The sequence below is a fragment of the Pezoporus occidentalis genome, unplaced genomic scaffold (genome assembly GCF_034315485.1).
Source record: "Pezoporus occidentalis ecotype Australia unplaced genomic scaffold, CSIRO_AGI_Poc_V1 ctg150, whole genome shotgun sequence".
Lineage (NCBI taxonomy): Eukaryota > Metazoa > Chordata > Aves > Psittaciformes > Psittacidae > Pezoporus > Pezoporus occidentalis.
In genome coordinates this window covers 1,155,650-1,175,186 of record NW_026913317.1, presented here as the reverse complement: position 1 = coordinate 1,175,186, position 19,537 = coordinate 1,155,650, and the positions used below count along the sequence as shown (strand labels likewise).

General features: G+C 36.7%; 1 protein-coding gene across 8 annotated transcripts in view; it reads left to right on the top strand.

Annotated features, from left to right (window-relative positions):
- The window catches only part of SLC4A10 (solute carrier family 4 member 10), a 151,148-nt gene that overhangs the window by 82,116 nt on the left and 49,495 nt on the right, over nt 1-19,537 (top strand). For all 8 annotated transcript variants that reach the window (XR_009963294.1, XR_009963295.1, XM_062611058.1 and 5 more), the window contains 2 exons: nt 1,902-2,062; nt 12,896-13,084. Coding sequence is in view for 6 of the 8 variants with exons in the window: in XM_062611058.1 (XP_062467042.1) it covers nt 1,902-2,062; nt 12,896-13,084 (350 nt within the window). In the remaining 2 variants the exon portion in view is untranslated. The remainder of the gene's footprint in view (nt 1-1,901; nt 2,063-12,895; nt 13,085-19,537) is intronic.

The window sequence follows — 19,537 nt, the reverse complement described above, 5'->3', positions numbered from 1 at the left end:
AAAGAATGTATTGTAGGAAGGAAAATAGAAAGACACTTTGGAACCAACAGGAAAGTGTTTAGGCTTGAGTTTTAATGAAAATAAACCTCTGTCAATAGTTAGAAAGTAAATTATTAATAGTGAGAATAAATGGATGTACTAGGGAAAAACTACGAAGTGAAAATGCATCTTCACTGGATCAGAACTTTCTTCAAAGGCATTAAGTCACAAAAAACTTAGGTTTGTCACTTCTGTTTTGTCTCTGATGTGCTTGTTTATTTTCAAATTGGGATAGGAAGGCAAAACTCATGTGGAGATTGTAAGATTACATTTATACGTTGACTCTTGAGCGGGTTTTGAATGTATACTCCAGCTCTTTGCTGCAGACAGAAAAGACTATAAAATAGATCATGTTAAAGTCTCCAACTTCATGTTCTGTACAGTTAGAAGAAATGGAATGCATCAGGAATGGAGCCTATATGCTGATGATGAGTGGGGTCACTGAAGTATTGGTTGCTCGCAGGGTGGCCTCAGGAGGGGAAGAGTCTGATACACAGGGACTGAAAGGAGAGAATTGTCTAGAGTACATGTACACGGGCATATTTAACAAGTAGGAGCAGAGATAGGCGGGTGGGCTGGGAACAGAAGAGGCCAGTTGTGTTTGGTGTGTTACTGGGCTGCTTGGTAAAACTGGAAATTGCTTAGCTTCAGAGGTCCTAAGGCTCTGTACTTCCCTGCTGTCTGGAAGTAAGTGTGAAGGTGCTGTCAAGGTGTGAGGCTCAGCTTGACTCCTCTGCTGCCTGGTCCATATGAAATAGCTGCGTGCTATTGTGTCAAGTGACTTGTGCTGTGGCTGTAGCTGTTCAGACCTTGCCAAGCTGGCAGGCTGTATGGCTTCACACAGCAACATCTGTGTATGCTTGAAAGACTTAATAACTTTAATTTAAAACATTTTTGCATACGTTAACAGACTTTTCTTCTTTCTTTTTTTTTTGTTTTTTTTTAGTATTCTTTTATCATTTTAGTGTAATTTCAATCAGTAAAAAATTAAAAAGTCATACAAGAAATTCATCCAGCTGGCTAGTAAAAAAAGACTTGATCCTCTCATGCCAGTTTCATGTTGTCTCTGCAGATTTACATGGAACCTGAGAACAGGAGAATGAGACTCAGAATAGTGAGATATGATATTATTGGTGTCTGAAGTGATATTTCATGCCATTCATGTGACTGTTTTACCTTAATAAGGCCTTAATTTGGGCTTGAAAGACTTCACAAGTGTTTACACATTGCTTGTGTATGTGCCTGTGAGGTTTTTCATTTTAATTGGCTTTTACACGAAAAGTAGCCTAAATTTTGCATGTTTAAACTCCCTTTATGATTAGCTTAGTGCAGGTAAGTAACTAACAACTTAAACCAAGTTCATAATAGGCTTTTGTGGTGATGGTACTGGATGCAATTCTGTGAAGTGTGAATATGTCAGTATGTTTACTTTAAATGAAATATGTCTCTTTGTTATGTTTAGTCCAAAATGAAGACTAACTGGAGAAAGTTCTGTCCTGTGTTCTGATGATGTATAGCTTTTCTTTTTCTCTACCAGAAATTCTCAATTTTTTTCATACTACTTGTTCTATTATAGAAATATCATTGTACGCCAAAGATTTGCTCAAATTTTCTGTAAAATACAGTAATGATTACTTAATATGCTTCTCTTTTAATCTGTGTGATCAGAATTTATCTTCAAAAATGGTATAATACAGCATTATATAGGAAGAACCAGACAAGGGAAGATTCTAGTATTTCCTACAAAGGAAGAATAAAGTGAAATTCAAACACATTTAACAGTGATCTTTCAATATCCATAGAAGTAATTGATACTTAATTTCTTATGAGCAATGGAGTTATAAAATTGGTTGTTTGTACAGGTGGTTGAAGTTTGAAGAAGATGTAGAGGATGGTGGAGAGAGGTGGAGCAAGCCCTATGTTGCCACGCTGTCACTTCATAGCTTGTTTGAGCTGAGGAGCTGTATCCTGAATGGCACAGTCCTTTTGGACATGAGAGCTAATTCCATAGAAGAAATTGCAGGTAAGTACTGATGCTGCATTTATTAGTTATGAAAATAATAAAAATAAAATGCTTACAAGATAACTATTGCATAATGATCAATCCTAGGAAATATTTTACTCATATATTAGAAAATATATTAGAAAAGATCTAATATCTGACACAACTAGTAAATATTTATATTTTTTGTATAAACTTCGCTATTTACACAATCAATTCTTATGTAAAGGGGAACATTAAAATGAAGCAGAGTGGACAGTTGAGATTTATTTCTATATTTCTCTGGCATGTTCTCTGCTTTTGCTGTGACACCTCACATTGTGAATGATGTGTGTGCTAGCTTCCACAGACTTAATCTATTGCTATGCTAATTGCAGACATTCTATCTTAAAAAATATGTGTATATATATATATATATATAGGGAAGTGTGCATCATAATTATGTAACACAGTTTAAAAACCATGTCTCTGAGTTGAGAATAAAACCAAGAACAATAATATGAAGTGTAACTTTTAAAACAATTTTCAGGTATGTTAATTTCTTTAACTAAAGTTTAGTGTGTTTTTTCCAGTAAAGATGTATTTGGCAGTTGCAATTCTAGAGCTTTTGAGAACCCTAAAAGCAGAAAGCAAGAGAGAACATAATGGATGATTCTTCTAAGAGTATGAGTGAGATTGAGACTGAATGCCATTTTCTGCGTTCCTGGTGTTTCCCATAAAGCTTATAACTAGTTAACTTCAGGGGCCTTTTTTCATGGCAGTGCATTAGTTACTGTAATGGAACAGATTGTTATGGGCTGTATAGTGCAGACCTGTAATAGATGATCTTAGGGAGTCCTAAAACTGCAAAGGTTGTGTAGCTGTGTTAGGATCATTGCTATAGTCTGGTATATTAATTTCCCTTCCTAAATACAGCAGCTAATTAGATTTAGATAATTTACAAATAAATTTGTTAGTAGACAAGAACTGAACATAATGTAGGTTTCTGTAGTCTGTCAAGACAAGGATAATATATGTATTATAAACATATTTGCATTAGACTTTAAAACTCGTCATTAAAATGTTAACACCCTGTCCAAGGGTTCATGTTCCCTAGAGGGTTTCTAGTGCTGTGTCCTTGGTCCTGTTATTTAAAAATCTCTGTCCCTCCCTGCAGAGAAGACATAGAGCAAAGACCAGTACTGCTTTGTAATCTGTGGTCTCTAATTTTCTCTTTATCTTCCTTTAGTATGAGCTAGTCTCACACTCATGATGGTTACTGGACTGGTTTCCTTACATATCTTACATCTACTTGAATGTTTTTCCTTACTTCTACCTTACTCTATTTCACAACATTTCTGAAAATGATGCTGTATCTGTAAATCATACATTTGACACTTCATACAAATTACATGAATCTCGTTATCTAATATAAATACAGTATTAGATTTATGGTATGCTCCGTACTGCAAACTTTTCTAGATCAAACTTGACTAAACAGGTGTAAATTTGGGAAGGAGCACCTGCACAGAGAAATGGTGCATGAGTGGCTGTTGGGGCCTTTTTGTTGCCTTGTCACAAGTGCAAAGTAGCATGTTAACAGAGAGTGTAAAATACACAAATAAAAATACTGGATTTTTGTTTAGGTAGAGGTAAAAAAGATATCAAGAAAAAATTCTAAAGTTATCAGGAAAACTGCTTTGTGGGTGATATATGTCTATGTAAGGGCCAGGTAAAATTTTAGTTATTTAGTTATTATCAGGTAAGGGGGATATTGTTCAATGGGCTATATTTAACAGTGGAGTTAAAATTGGCTCAAGTAGTGGTAGCTGCTTTTTGCCTTTACCTTTCCCAAATCGGTTATGTCAAACTGACGCAAGATATTATTAATCCAAATCTGCAGAAACTTGTGTGGGTTTCTGTTCTGTGTTGAGAGCCCATTCTCCCATGAATCATGGTCTGAATCAGAGCTTGAAAATTTGTCTTTATAATGATAAAAGATAAACATGAAGAATAAAAAGCAGATGATTCGAAAGAACAAAAGTTTATCAGTATAGAGTCATAGAATGGTTGGTCCCAGTATGCTGCTTTATTAATATTTTTAACAATCAAGAATTACTTAGGTCAGCTGCTTGATATATTTTTTTTTTTTTGCTAAAATAGCACATTAGAATTTTCAAGTTCAAGCTTTACATTTTTAATCTAGAAATTGCAACTTCTTATGTAGTCAACTAAGAGATCCCTTCCAAAATTAAGTAGATAAAAAAGTAAGGATTAATGCAATAAAAATAACCTCAACAAACTTCTGTTTTTTTCCTGGTTTTGGAAGATACTGTATAGTAAGACCACAATGCATTCATGTTTATAATCTCTTAATCCCCAGTTATTAGCTATAGTAATTTTGTTTGTTTGTTTAGTTAACATGGCCAAATATTTGAGCATTCACAACAGTATCTTGATTTGTTGATTAGGAAAATGTGTCCTGAGAAGAGGCTTTAGGATGACTTTCATGAATGGGCATGTGCTATTTTCACTTTAAAAGTACCCGTTGTTTTGTCAGATTTGGGTATATTTTGTTTGTTGCCTTATTTGAACTGGTAGGCATGCCTTTCTGAGAAGGTGATCTGACATACAATAAATTTGCATGGGTCTTGCTTTGTCTGTGACAGAGGATTTCCACTACTCTCCTCTCCTCTCCCGCCCCCCAGTTCAATATGGAATGATGTAATTATTTTGCAGCAGGTTCTTCTGGCAAGTGAATCAATCTGTAAATTGCCGACGTTCTGTGTTAGGTTTTTTTGAACAGATTTCTCCCTCTGACCCTGTGAAATAAGGTTGCTGTTCCATTTGCTTTTCTCTATTATTTTTATTTGTCTTCTAATGCTGTTTTCCTCTTCCTCAATCAAGTTCTTTTGTAACTTGTTAGTCTAACACTACATATGTAGTTCGTTCTCTCCAGTGCTTACAAAATGTTACAAAGAGTGTAGCATTCATTAAGCAGTGCTGGGAGACGGAGACTAATACGAGTGGTGACTGTATGCCACCAAGATACATGTGCTAGGTATGTTAGAAATTTGGTTATTCCAAATAATATGACAGGCTGCTCTTTTTCCTTATAAAGGACTACTGGACCTAAAGATTAGACAGAACTTGTATTTCTCAGGAAAGCCTTTCTTGTCTGTTCTACTCAGTTGCTATTCACTGCCAGTAGTTACAGGCCTACTTATTGTGTGCTTCACAGTACAAAATTGTTTTCTGGTGTTGCTGTGTATTACAGTTTGTATCTGACAGTCTCAGCACTTTAGAATGTAAAGAAATGGTTGATCTCACCTGTTGGCTTAATTGTTTTTTTTTTCTACCTCTCTCCTCGTTTTGCTTGCTAGCCATTCTCACGGTTGCTAGTTCAGTGATACTGAAGGTCATTTTTGGTTGTTCTTTTCAATGCTACTATGTATACCGCATGTAGAAGAATTTGCCAGAAGAGATGATACCATGCGGTTTTAAGTGTTACTCCTAAATTAACTTCGGTTCTTATACTTCTGGTTTGTAGTTTATTATTATGGGTTTTGTTTTTTAATGCAATCTATTGACAGTTTTACTGCATTATCTAGTGCATCATATCTTTTGAGAACAAATAAATAATTTTGCACATGTACTTTCTTTACACTTAACACTTTGTTAGGAAGAAAAATGCGTGTTGTGTATTTGTTGATAATGTCTTGCTATCTGGGCTATGTTCCAATATCAAAGTACATTTCTGCAAATGTAGTGCCAGTCTTTGTATCCTTGAAAGAGGTGTACTTAATCTTCCTTGCTAAATTGAGACAAAGAATTCCTATTTGTTTTAGTCAAGGCTTTTAATCTGTAAACACTTACTCGCTAAGGCATTAAACTCTCAGCACTTAGCCCTTGAAAATTTCTTTTATTAAAGCCAATGTTTTAAGACCTTAATGGGCTTGTGGCAAAATCTACAGATGAAAAATGTCTTTTATACTGTTTGCATGGCTCCCAGAACATTTTGTATTTCATCCCTGGAAACTCTGATGGCTCTGCATAAGAATATTTTGGCACCAGTGATGTGGTGAGAATTTTTAAATCATCTTGTCTTCCAGCATGTCCATTCTTTATTAGATTCTTTTTCATTCCAACTGTGTTATTGAAAATGACTTGGTCTACAAGTATCTAAATTTCTTTGGGCAGTCACCCAATTTTCTTTGTCAATAAAGAACTTATTTGTACCTATGATGCTGAATTCACACTCACAATGTAATAGAGACTTCTGAGATATATTTCCAACATTGTCATCGTGCAGCAAACCAGCATATTTATTCTTGAAGTTTCTTAAATATTTTTAAGATGGATTATACTTTTTCCTTGAAAAGAGCTCAATTCCTGTGTTGAATTTTTCCTGTTTTAACATGCGCTTTTTATTAAACATATTTTAGAGTTTTTTGTTACTATTTTTAATATGTGACATTCTTTTTTTTTCATATGTCTTTGCAGTGGCTCCTATATCAGTAAGCTAGCACTCCATGCACAAGGAATTCCTTTGAACATTTGATGTAGTAATATTTTATCGATCACTTCTGTATAGAACATATGCTAAAAGGAAGTCTGAAAAATCTATGTAATCAAAACAATTTATTTTGGAACTTGTCTCTTGAGGAGGTATTTGCCAGTGTCTGGCTGCACCATTAGAGAGCAGCTTCACAGTGTTGTTCAAGTTGGCAGATTAAAATGTTCTCTTTTGATATTTTCATTTAATTCCTTTGAAACCATGTAGATTCTCAGATTACCATCTGTTTTTTGATTGTAACCACTGAATGAACCCAAAAGGTTCTTCTACTTAACATATGATGCCATTTTCTGCTGTTTGGTTCAAAAACTGTTCGGTCCAGCCTTTAATGGCAATACTTTCTTTACAATATGAATCACAGATCTTGCGTTTTCTTGGTAGCTGTGCAGAGTGTACTGTGAACAAATGTCAAACCTTGTCAAATACAAACTGCGGCCTCAGCGTTGCACAGCAGTGCTTTGGGGACTTGTGCATGTTTCAAATATTATATAGTCCCACTTATTTTAAATAGATTAAATGTAAAAATGGTTTCTTTTTTAAATTAAATTCTAAATATTTCCATGCTTTCCAGTCCAGAGATCTTTTTTTCCTTTCTCAGTCTTTTGTATGTTTCTCACAATCGAATTTTCAGTCTGTGTAACAGCTTAATCTTGTGATTGAGGTCACTCGACTCTGTGCTCAACAACTCAGGGTATTACATCCCAAGTGTGCAGTTTTATTGAATTCAGTGATATCATGTTAAGCTTTCAGTCTGAACAAGTCTTCTTTTGCCTCTGTTTGCTTTAGGCTATATTAAGTGCTATTAATGATATATTTAAACTGGCTTCCGCTTAGATTTTATTTCACTTGGAGCCTTTTGTTTCAGTTGCAACACTTGTGTTATATTTCTGTCAGTGCTTTTATGGTAACTTTAACTTCAACACTGTAACAAAGTATGGAATTGGCTGTGAGCAGTCTGCTTCTCTGTTTGACCCTACACCTGTCTTTCGTTCAACTTTCACCTTCTCAGTTACCCAGGTTTTCGCCATTTGTTTGCTTTATTTATAGCTTATAATTCAGTGATTATCTCTACAAAGGAACCCCTGTCAGGTTTTGTTCCTTTGCCTATGGGTGAATTGTATTCTAGTGTTTTGGTTTAGTGTTTTCCTATGATAACCAGAAACCTGGGAATTTCTTAGATTGCACAGGTCAATCTCAGCTTTCGTCTTGTGTGTAGAGACATTAATCAGTATCACTCATGGCTCTTGCTCTGTTTAGAGATGCAAAGTATATTGTTCTATAAGGTCTCCATTCTTCCTTTGATAGCATCCACTGTGGCATGTTAGAATACCTCTGACTTAGAACTGTGCTTGCTCTCTGATATGCAAGCTGGGAATTTTAGCCTCATCTCTACATTTTATGATTTTATGAAATACTTGCTCTTGTTCTTCAGTAAAATTGCTTTGCTAATAATTTAAAAAGAAAAAAAAGATTTTTCACTTTCTTGTCTTTCAAGTAATTCAGTGGAGAGGTTGAACAAAGTAATTTCAGGTAGAGCTGGAAATAGAATATGTCTGTCGGTGCCTGTTCTGCCTCCTTGGATGAGTGGGCTAAATCCACTGGCTTAGATACCTTGTTTATAGTCACCATTGTAAACACTGTAAATGGGTCTTGGTTCACAAGTGCAGCCCAAGAATTCTAATAATTAGTTTTGCTTCTGGTGTCTAACTCACTAGGGAAGTATATATTTGATATAAGAGACAGCTTAAAATAAAGGACAACATTTCAGCTGAATGTCTTCTGTAAAGCACTGTCTTAGGTTTACTTGTGTTTTCTTCTCCCCTATCTTTAAGGGAGAGAAAACAACCACAAAACCGAACAATCCTTGGCGTTTAAATTAGGTTTTGTAGTCAGCTGTCAAGGCAGTCATGACGCACACAAAAACCCATGTGTTCTATTTTTTGTCATTAATCTCTCATTTTGTCTTGCAGTTGCACAGTTACAAAATTTGGAAGATTGAAAGGTGTAAATACTGGCAATTTTGCCAGTATATATTGGGTTCAGTTTCTTCTGCTGTAAACTGTCAGTGCCAGCCTTTATCAGGAGAATATGAGCCCAGCAATTAAGACCTTGTATTCCTTCTGGTACACAGCTCAAAAAAAAAAAAAGCAAACCGAACCCAAAAAACCCATCTCTAGATCTTGTTCCTTTACTCACCACTGCAAAAGTCAGGCCCAGTTTAGCCTGTTTACCTATTAGTAATTTCTTTTCAGACAGCACAGGCTACCTTCTATATATTTATTCTGTTTTATATGGGAGTTTTGTGTATGTAAGGTGATGGGCACACTGTGAACCTGTGACCTGTGTCCACAGTTGAGTGTCTCCATATTGCTTGTTTGCTTCGGCCTGGGATGCCTCCATGTGGGTATGGCTGCATGTCTGTCTACAAAACTGCAGTGTGTGATAGGCATCTCCAGAGTGCGTGGAAGTGGCCAACCTGCTTTTGCATCTTTGCTGGCTCTTGAGGTGGGACAGATACATTTTTCTGTGAGGGGCAACACATGAGCTGCAGTACTGAACTGATGTGAAGTGTCTCTTGCCTGGTCTAATTCACATCCTAGGTAAATTGTTCAAAGGTGATGAGGGTTTACATTTGAGTTCCTACAGTAGTTTTAAGTTCTCACATTGCCTGCGTGTGCTCACAAAACCAATTATATGTAAATGATGTATTGTAACTGTAACAAGAAAACATTCTTGAAATGATATAAAACCGCAAGTTTCTTTAAATCTTTTCAAACAACGAGGGCAGCAGGAATGTCTGTCCTTAACTGCAGAAAAAATTGATTTCATGGTTCTGGCATGAATCAAGATTCCTTAAGGAAAAAGCATCCTACTTCAGTGTTTGTGATGTCAGCAGAAATGGTAAGGTGTGAGCAATTAGTAGAATGGGTAACACTATGCTGAGGGGTATTCCACACATTGCATCTTGCTGAAAGCTCCATATGGTTGTGAAACATCCTTGAAAAATCTTATGGTAAGCTGTGTCTCTGGCTCTGCGGAATTTAAAAGGTCATTCAAGAGGAAAAATCTTTAAAACAAACAATCCCTAAACCTTTGTTGCTGAGCACAGGAACTCTGGAGAGTCTCTGTTGCTACACAGGAATGTAGCTGAGATACAGTGCTGTAAAGTTTCAGATCTGTATTCTTTACTGTCTTTTTGTCACATGGAATTTGGAGAAATGGCCATGTGCTCTAGACACAAAAACACAAAAACAGGGCTTTGAAAAGAACATACAGCTTCAACTGGTGGGACCATGTAGAATCTTCTCACATGATTAAGGAAATAGAGTTTGTTTTGAAAAGGAGATGTTTAAAATGCTCCTGTTTGCCATTTACTTTTGGGCTTTAACTGTGTTGCTCTTGTTTTGAAGCTTATCTTTGCAATCAAGAGTGTTATCACTACATTGCAGGTGCTTGGGCTTATAAAAGATATGTTGAGAAACTTGAGAAGAAACTGAAGTGGAATCCCATAATGACAGGTGCTGAAGGAGACAGTCTTTCTTATTATTATTCACATCTGTTCACGTCTTGAAAAAATGGTCAAAATACAGCAATCTGGCAGTAATTTGACTGCATTTAAACTCCTACAGCTGCTACTGCAAGTGGGTCTGTATTAAAGGAATGACAACTGAAGGGGAGTATCAAGGCAAGAAAACACGTCTTCACTCTTTCCAAATCTGAATGCATCTTCTCTTTTTACATGTGGCAGAGATGCTAAAGTAGAGGGGAAGTTTTTTTTTTAAAAAAGAGAAAACTTAAGGTAAGCCACTTTCTTCTCAGTTTTGCAGGAAACAAAAATTGTTAGTCACACCGGCACTTAGCTCCATGGCTTGTGTGACTGTTAACGAGCCTAGCAGAGCATCTAGGCAAGAAAGAGGATAAGGATATGATTTTCCTGGCTTTTGTGTCTCCTCAAGTGAATCATCTTAAATATTGACATCATCCTCAGCAGTTAATATGTTTTAATATTTACTATGGAAAATGTAATTCCAGGAATGACACCATATTAGTAGAGTTACATTGATCTGTAAGCAAATTGATGACTGCAACTTTAAATTTGGCTGCTCTAGAGTCGTTTTTTTCAGCTCTTCCTTTTGATTTCTGTCTTAGAGCGACTCAGAGAAGGTAATCTTTGGTTTTGCATCTTCTACAATTTTTCTTTTGGTGAGCAGAATTTAAAAGGAGTGGGGAGAGGATCAATTCAATTGTGCTTTAGCGCATATGCCCTAAGTTATGTATGTATTATTTATTTTTATCTTCTAGAGATCACCTTTCATGTTACAGAAAGTACTGGCCTGTTTTGGGAACTGTGACATGAAAATTCATGTAGTAAGGCTGTCTAAAGGGAAGATGGGCTTATCCTCAGGGCAAAGGCAGTTCCTGAAGAGGCAGTAGAGTTGAGCAGGAAAATGAACATTTTTCTTGGAGCTGGAGCTTTCTTTTCTTTTTCTCATGTTTTGCAAATTCTTGGCTCCTCCTGACAAAAAAATCTGCTGAAGACTTTCTCTTAAACTTGTGTTACCTTCTTTTTTGCCTTTCTGTCACTCATCTTGCTTTTATGCCTCTCTATCTCTTCCATTAGAGTCAAGTGTCATGGAAACATAACAGTGTTTGTCTAGGCTGCCAGTGTAGAGGTAATTGACCTGCTGGTGAGTTGACCCTGGAGATAAAAGTTCCATTCAGAGTCAGGTGAAGCGCCCTGAAGACAGGTTTTACTCCTTTAGGCGTACCACAAGGAAGTACTACTCTTCGGTATTAGCTGTTTGGTCAGCTCTGTCTACTGCACAGAATGTAATTGCTGGAGACAGTCAAAGGCAGTGTCAAAAACCTTTGCATTACTGTTCATTGTGAGATGTGCATACATCTCTCATGTTTGCATCTGCCGACAGCTGAATTTATCTGTGGTCCTAATGTTCTCTTTTTGTGTGTGTGTGTGTGTGTGTGTGTGTGTGTGTGTGATCATAGAGGTAAGATTTGTTGGTGGCCTCTACATAGCAAGTGAAACATGAAGGTAATTTGTTGTTTGGCTCTTAAAGCAGCCTATGTATATGATATATTGGCTTGTTACGTGGATATTGAGAATTCAGCAAAACTGCTGTGTTTTTTAAATGTATGCACAGGGCACAGTTGACTGTTAGCAATTAAACTCTGCTTTTAACCAGCATAATTGTTGGGTGCCTTTTATTATCTCTCTTCCTTTCCCTTGCTCTTGGCAACTATCAAATACCTGACAAATTATGTCTCTACTGATGATGCATCTGCTTTTTCTTTTTTTTTCTCCCTGCTCTGCTTGCTTTCCCACAGAGTTTACTGGTAGATAAGAATCTGACTGCAGCACACAATCATGATCTGTCTGAATTTTCAGTACAAGGAGTTTTTGACTCAGCTTATTATATCACTATTTTTGTGCAGTGCATTTCTTCAAATTGATGTACAAGGACAGTGTGTACTTAGCTGCTGTTTTACTTGCTTTGGTACAGATTTTTTTTTTCTTACTTTTTCTCTTAAGCGTTATTACTGTTGCTAGCAGGATTTCCCAAAATAATAATTCACAGAAAAATTCTCAGTGGTTCTTTCCCATTTGAAATATTATAACGTAAATATTTACCAGTAGTTTTGAATATGAATAAGTAAGAATATTTTCTGCTGGTGGACTGCAAAAATGGTTGTAATTTCTTAGCAGGGGGATCTGTTTCACTCACACCTCTATGTAATGATTCTCTTGCAAGAACATGTACATCTGGCAGTAGAATGAGATCCTATTAAGTATTTGCAAATGATGCAGCAAAATTTCATGTATTATCTGAAATTTCTTTATACTGTACTGAAAGTATTGTAATTATAGTTACAAGAAATAAAGAGCTAGAGTGTGATGTGCTGTGATAAGTATAAGGGAACAAAAAAGTTGTTTCCTGTTGTTTCCTGACAGCGTACAAGTCCTTTGCAGCAAATAGGGTAGCATTTATTTTTGGGGCGGGGGAAAGAAGGAAAAAGAGCGCTTGGGGACTGACTTCAAAGCTACATAGGTGACCTTAATTTGGGAACTACATATCTTTTGAGGGCTTGACTTTTTTCCATTGATAGTAACCTTATTTATTTATCTATTTATTTATTTATTTGTTTTTACTGAGAGTGCAACACTTCTAGATAAAACTTAACATTTAATTTGTCTTGTTAAAGGACTAATTCTTATTATTGTAATTGAAAAATTAAAATGTTTCCACTTTCCCCTCTTTTATCATGTTTATGTATGTTTTCAGATATGATTCTGGACCAGCAGGTGGGTTCTGGGCAGCTCAGCGAGGATGTTCGTCACAGAGTGCACGAGGCATTACTGAAACAGCATCACCATCAAAACCAGAAGAAGCTGAGTAACAGGATCCCAATTGTGAGATCCTTTGCTGATATTGGAAAGAAGCAATCGGAGCCTCATTCCATGGATAAAAATGGTAATGCGTTGCTTTAGTTTGTGTTTTGGACTTTCAGTAATATCTACCTGTTGAGTATTGCATGTGCTTCCTACCCAAAGCTTGAACTTGGCGTGATTCTGCTCTGAAAAGCTACTGTGTGAAAGTGGTACCTGCTACATGAGACTTGTTACTCTAATGCATTAAGTAACACACCTGTTTAAATTAGAAATTCAGGTATCCTGCACAATTCAGGGCTGTGCAGAGATATTCAAGGGATCTAGCTCAGGTGTTGGAAGCAGGTAGCTCTGTTAGTGTGCCGTTCTCTCCTGGATAATTGGCATGGCACATTACTTGTGGTGCAGCAGAGCTCAGGGGCACTTGTGGTGCTCTAGTAACTCTCTGATCCTTCAGATTGAGCTTGAGTATCTTTGCTCAGTGTTGCTCTGGACATGTGGACATGTTCCATTAGTGCCAGAAATGGGATATGACTGTTTTTTACTTCTGTTGACTATCTGAACCTATTTAGTTAAAATGGAATGGATTGTTGGAATAGTTTCTGTGACAGTGTCTGCATTAGCCTAGTGTTCAACTGGTGCTTCAGATTTCATAGTTGAGTTTGAGGGGTTGGAAAATAAGAAGAACGTTTTCAAGATGACAGTTTTGGTGAGATGCTGTAAGAACTATACCTTATTCTTCCAGAAAACCAGTTTTTGAAAAATCAAGTGCATGGACATGAGAGAGCACATTTGTGGAGTTGTTCTGCAGTAAAATATTGGCTTAACCTTTTTATTTCTTGCTTTTACAGAAGCCTTTATAAGCTGTATTGTTGCTATAGTTTAATCATAATAAAAAATCATTTCTGATTGCTTCTTCCTTATTTTCATAAACATGGGCCTGTGTTACGAAAATTTCAGCCAAATTTTGCAAGTATTTACAATTAATTCAGTGGAATTACACATTGCAGTGTTACTGAGCCTCTGTATCTAGTATCATTACAATACCCACAACACTTTTGTCTGAAAACCATTGGACTATAGTGACTCTTATTCCAGAAATCACCTTAGCTATACCAAAATCTCAGTCCCTTCTGCTGTCTTTCTGCTTTAGGGCCCTACTGAGCTCTGCTGTTATCCTGGGAAGTGGGGAGTGAGGAAGGAACCATAGCAGAGGAAAGGTGCTGGGTGCAAGAGTCAGCTGTGTGCTGTCAGGTGTGGGGTGGAAGGGAAAAGAGTAGTGCAGCTGATGTAGAAAGATGGGGCTGTTGGTATAAAAGTTAATCTTGGTTTCAAGGAAGGACCGTTTGTTTCAGTCATTGCCATGTGAAGTTTTAATAGGTACTTATGAATATAGCTGCTTCCCAGGGGAAGACTTTCAGACCTAAGGGCAACATATAATTTCACCTGAAGAGGATGTTAAATAGAAACATATTGGTTATGCCAAAATATCATTTTAACAGTAAAGAAAAAATACTATTTATTGGAACAGATTATCCACAGAAGTTGTGGATGCCCCATCCCTGGAAGTGCTCAAGGTCAGGTTGAATGGAGTTTTGAGCAACCTGGTCTAGTGGAAGGTGTCCCTGCCCAATGGCAGGGCGTTAGAACTAGATGATCTTTAAAGGGTCCTTTTCAACCCAAATCATTTTATGATTTATTAGGATGTGTGTGATCATGTATATTGATGCACAAGGGTAAAAGCAAGTAGGATGAACATCCATCATTTTAAAGGCAACTTTCCTGTTGATTTGTGCAATTGTTGCGAATGAATGATGACTTTAAACAAATATTCAGGAGAAATTTAAAGTGCTATAATATTCCTATTTCTCAGTTTGCACAAAATTCAAGATGGAAACTTGCATTCCATAAGCTTTTTGCACTAGATCTTATATAACAAATAAGCAGCAGATCTCCTTAAAAAGACCCCTTAGGGCAAGCAAGTATCATAAGCTCAGTTTTTTCTGACTGTTAGTGGAGCTGATGCAGCAATTCTCTACAGAAATGTTTCCTTTAGCGTAAGTTTCTTCAGGGAACCTTTAAATCTTGTATCTGATTCCACCCGGAGTAGATTCTGGACAACAGCTAAGTCCATATTAAGCACACTAATTTTATATGTTCAGTGGTTAAGTGATTCTGTAGGTAAGGAGGCACATTCTTACTGGTTTTTGTTTGTCTGTGCTTATTGTGCAAGATGAAAAATCACTGAATTCTAGTTCACATGCATATGTAGAGATACGTAGGAGCACTCAAACCCCATGATAAAAGAATCACTTGGTCACTTTCACTATGTTAGTTTAAATTAAATGCACCTTAAACAATACAAATCTAATTTTTTTTAGGAAAATTTATATAAAGGTGAATCAGCATTTTATCTAAAATACTGTGAACAGTTCCAAACCCAGTCTTTTTGGACACGGATGTTTTTTAATCAGTTTAAAGCATTCCTCTTCTGCTTGCATCCTTTAAGTGCTAATGCATGTTTGGCAATCTTCTGCATTGGCCTTTTCAAAACAGGTGATGGCCCTGTAATAAAGCAAAGAGGGGTTGGATTATTTTAAGCTTCTCTTTTGCCATTCATTACCCTGTTACATTAAAATTCTGATTCTTATTTTATTTGCCTGAATTGTACTAAAATTAGCATTAGGTTTAGAAGAGGAATATTCAGTCCAAGTTTTTGTTCTTAAAAGGAATCGCAATTTTTTCTCTTCAGTACAGCAGCAAACAAGCAGGGCATGGGATGGAGTAGCAACTATTGCCTCGCTAAACCAGGGTTAAAGGAGTGGGGAAAGGGATGGATCTGGAGAGCTGCTTAATTTCAGGCACACTGAGTGCTACCTTTTCTGGCATATTCTAACTTCTTTCTTTACCCTGAGTAACTTGCTGTAGTACATGTTATATAAATTATGCATGATTCTATGTTGAAATGCTCAGTTTTCAGGAACTCTGCTGTTCTTAGAAACTTGACCAGAGGTAGCTGCGAGGTTTCTGATCTTCTGCCATTGCCTCATGACCCAAATGCTAAGAGTTCAGCTGCAGTGTTACGCTCACTGCAGCTATATATTTCTCTTTAGATTGCTATGGGATGCCTGTACAAGCCTCTCATAATAATACATATAAGATTTGTTAAAATATAACTTTGGATCAGGTGAAAGCAAAAGAAAAATCAGCTAAATATGCATAAAAGAAAGCAAAGCAAAAGGATATAAACACATTGTATTGTCAAGAGTGAGCTGAGACTCACATCTTTGTTACCTAAGGACAAACTGGTAAAATGCAATGAAGGCATAATTTTAGTCTGCTTACTCCCATTTGTGCACAAACATTATGTAGAATGTATGAATGTAAAATGTTCCATATATTGCAAACAGTGGCAATATTGTTCTCTCATTTTAATATAAAAATGCATTAAAATAGTAAAATATTGTATTGCTCCTATTTTCTGAATGAGAAGCTTAATACCTAGAAGACTGCAGAGAGAAAACCAGATCATCTCAGGTACTACTGATGAGCTTACAGCTCAGTTCACCGCTATCGGAGATCAGAGTTCTCAGAAATGGCAAATGCCAGGAGCTTTAGGTGGGCCAGTTGCTTGTCCCTGTTGAAATTAGGCAGGGGAACTTGGACATTATTTCTGGAACTGAGTTGGGTTAAATTCGGGTTTAGTGTTCAGAGTTTAACTAATAACCATCTTTAGCAGTCTGCAGTGTGTACAATAGGTGATTCAGAGCCAAAAGTCTTTGCCATCTGCTTTGTATGGTACAGCTGAGGATGCAAAACCCCTTCTTTGTCCAAGTTCTGGACTATAGCAGCTAATCAATGTATCAATCTTCAGATAGTCCGGAGCAAGGCCTGAAAACAAACACGTAAACTTGAATTCAATATATGGTTGTGCTGCTGACAGACCACTGTGATATCTTTGCTGGAAGATAGTTGTACATATGTTCTCCCTCCATCTTTTCTTTGTTTAAGAGTGTGTCAGACCATCTAATTAATTTGCTTTGTATTTAGTAGTATTATCTTTTGTTTACAATGGCTTTTCTTCACATCCTCTGCAGGGCTAAGATGTCAGGGTGCTATGGATTTACCATGCATTTTTAATGCTGCCATGCTGTGTTTAACTTTCACTTTTCATTAAGCATCAAAACTGTGAGAATTAAAAGCCTGCTTTTGATGTTCCAGTAAAAACCGACAGTCAAATTTGGCATAAAAGCAGCAAAATTTTTTTTTTTAAGTCTCATTTGACACCAAATACCCAAAATAGAGGGTGACAAGTAATTTTAGCATAAATACTGTAAAAAGCAGGTAAAATATGAATATTTGTCATTAGTAAACTTTGAAAAGTTTGGTTTGTAAAGCAATTTAAATTGAGATCAATAGTTTTTTTTACTGTGAAACCTGAGAGCTGTGTCTAAATTCTCACAAGATGGTCTAAAAAGCCAAAGACAATTGCAAATTACAACTTTCTGTTGTTGGAAGAGTGCTAAAATGATTTCATAAGCCTTTCCCCTTTTATAAGTGCGTGTGGCATCAAAAAGTAGCTGATTTGATGAAAATGTAGTTAGAAAAAGAAGTTTGCATCATGTAAATATTTTAGCGGTTTTGATTGGCTGTTTCACTTTTAGTCTAGACTTCAGAGTATGTGTGTATGTATATATATGTAAGGGAGGAATTCTAACAGACTTTTTGATAATTAAAATCAAAGAGGACGTAACCAGGGGAGAGGAGCACGGCAGGATAAGTGACTTGTAAATTGTATGTCCATGAACCTTGCTGAAGTGCTCTGTATCTATAATACGAGCATGTGCCTGTTTTCTGTTCCGTACATATGCTGTTTATAACTGTGTTTTCTCCTTTGGTGTCAGAGCAGACGCATTATTAGTGTAAAAATTACATTATGCCACACATGATGTCTGATTTTGAGAAATTCTGAAATTCCAGGGTTTATTGATACACCAAATTGCTTGAAGAAAGCAATGGTATATTAAATTTGTGATTTCAGAGTTAACACCATGGGCGGCAGGGGCAGTTCATTTAGAGATGCTCTTTTTCAAGCCTTTTCCCAGTTGTTTCAGTTAGCATGATGGGCTGGTCTGGGCTTCTTCGTTGTTTTATGGCAGTATGAGCACACATGGAGGTGTTTAAGACTAAGCTTCAGTGGCTAATTTTGGACAGTACACATTAGTATCTCAATAAATCTGTATTACCAGTTATGTGATGGTGTTTGTTACTTTCCTCAGTTTTATGATCTCTAGTAAAATACAGTTCAAGCATTTATGCCACAGCTCAGAGCTAGTTTACAGCATGTAAAACTCTGATGTCAGTAGTACCATGTGGAGACAGATGGACATTACTTGGAGCCATATGAAAAGGGTAGGGGGAGGCATTGCTAGGTTCGTGACAGTTTTCCTTTTTTTGGAAATAAGTCACAACAAATGTCATATATGTACCCAAGTTTTCTGGCAATATTGGATCTGGATCAGGTGGATTGCTTGAAGAGATTTCCTTGAAGACAAGGCAAACTCAAAGATAGTTAATTCTAGCTTAAATTGGCTAATGATCTATTTCTTCTTTTATATTATTCTCAAATGTATATAAGTTAATCAACTTGTCTTATCCACAGGTTTTGGTACTAAAATATGTAACTTATATTTACAGACATTTTCATTGGATATTTATTATTTCTTTCTCCACATTTCCTTGTACCCATGATAAAATGTGTACATATAAACCAGTATCGTTCACCTTTGCATTTCTTTATTTTGCCGTCTTTATTGTGTCTGTCTCTAACAGGCTCATCTCTGTATCTCCTTTATCTCCTATCCTTTGGGTTCTCTAAACTCCCTGAAGGTTCAGAGGTAGTATAAATACCTATTCTTGCCTGGGCTTCAGGTTATTTCAGATGTTACACCCATGTTTTCATTGCAGTTTCTTGAGCATGCAACTTCTTGGTCTAGTGATAAATAGTGAAAAAATACCTCAGGCCTTTGTCAGCAGCTGTAGCATGCTTAAGAGAAGCTTTTGTGGAGTGATGAGTTTAGGGGAAAAAATGCCATTTCTTTGTAAATTCATTTTTTTGCATCAATTTGTAAAACTTCTCTTGTAAAAATCTCTTAAATTATGTATCATTAGTAAGTATCACACAGTATCACAGTATGCTAGAGATTGGAAGGGACCTCAAAAGGTCATCTGGTCCAATCCCCCTGCCGGAGCAGGAACACCTAGATAATGTTACACAGGAATGTGTCCAAGCGGGTTTTGAATGTCTCCAGGGAAGGAGACTCCACAACCTCCCTGGGCAGCCTGTTCCAGTGTTCCGTCACCCTCACTGAGAAGTTTCTTCTCAAGTTTAAGTGGAACCTCTTGTGTTCCAGTTTATACCCATTACCCCTTGTCCTATCATTGTTTGCCACTGAGTAGAGCCTGGCTCCATCCTCATGACACTCCCCCTTTATAGATTTATATGCACTAATAAGGTCACCCCTCAGTCTCCTCTTCT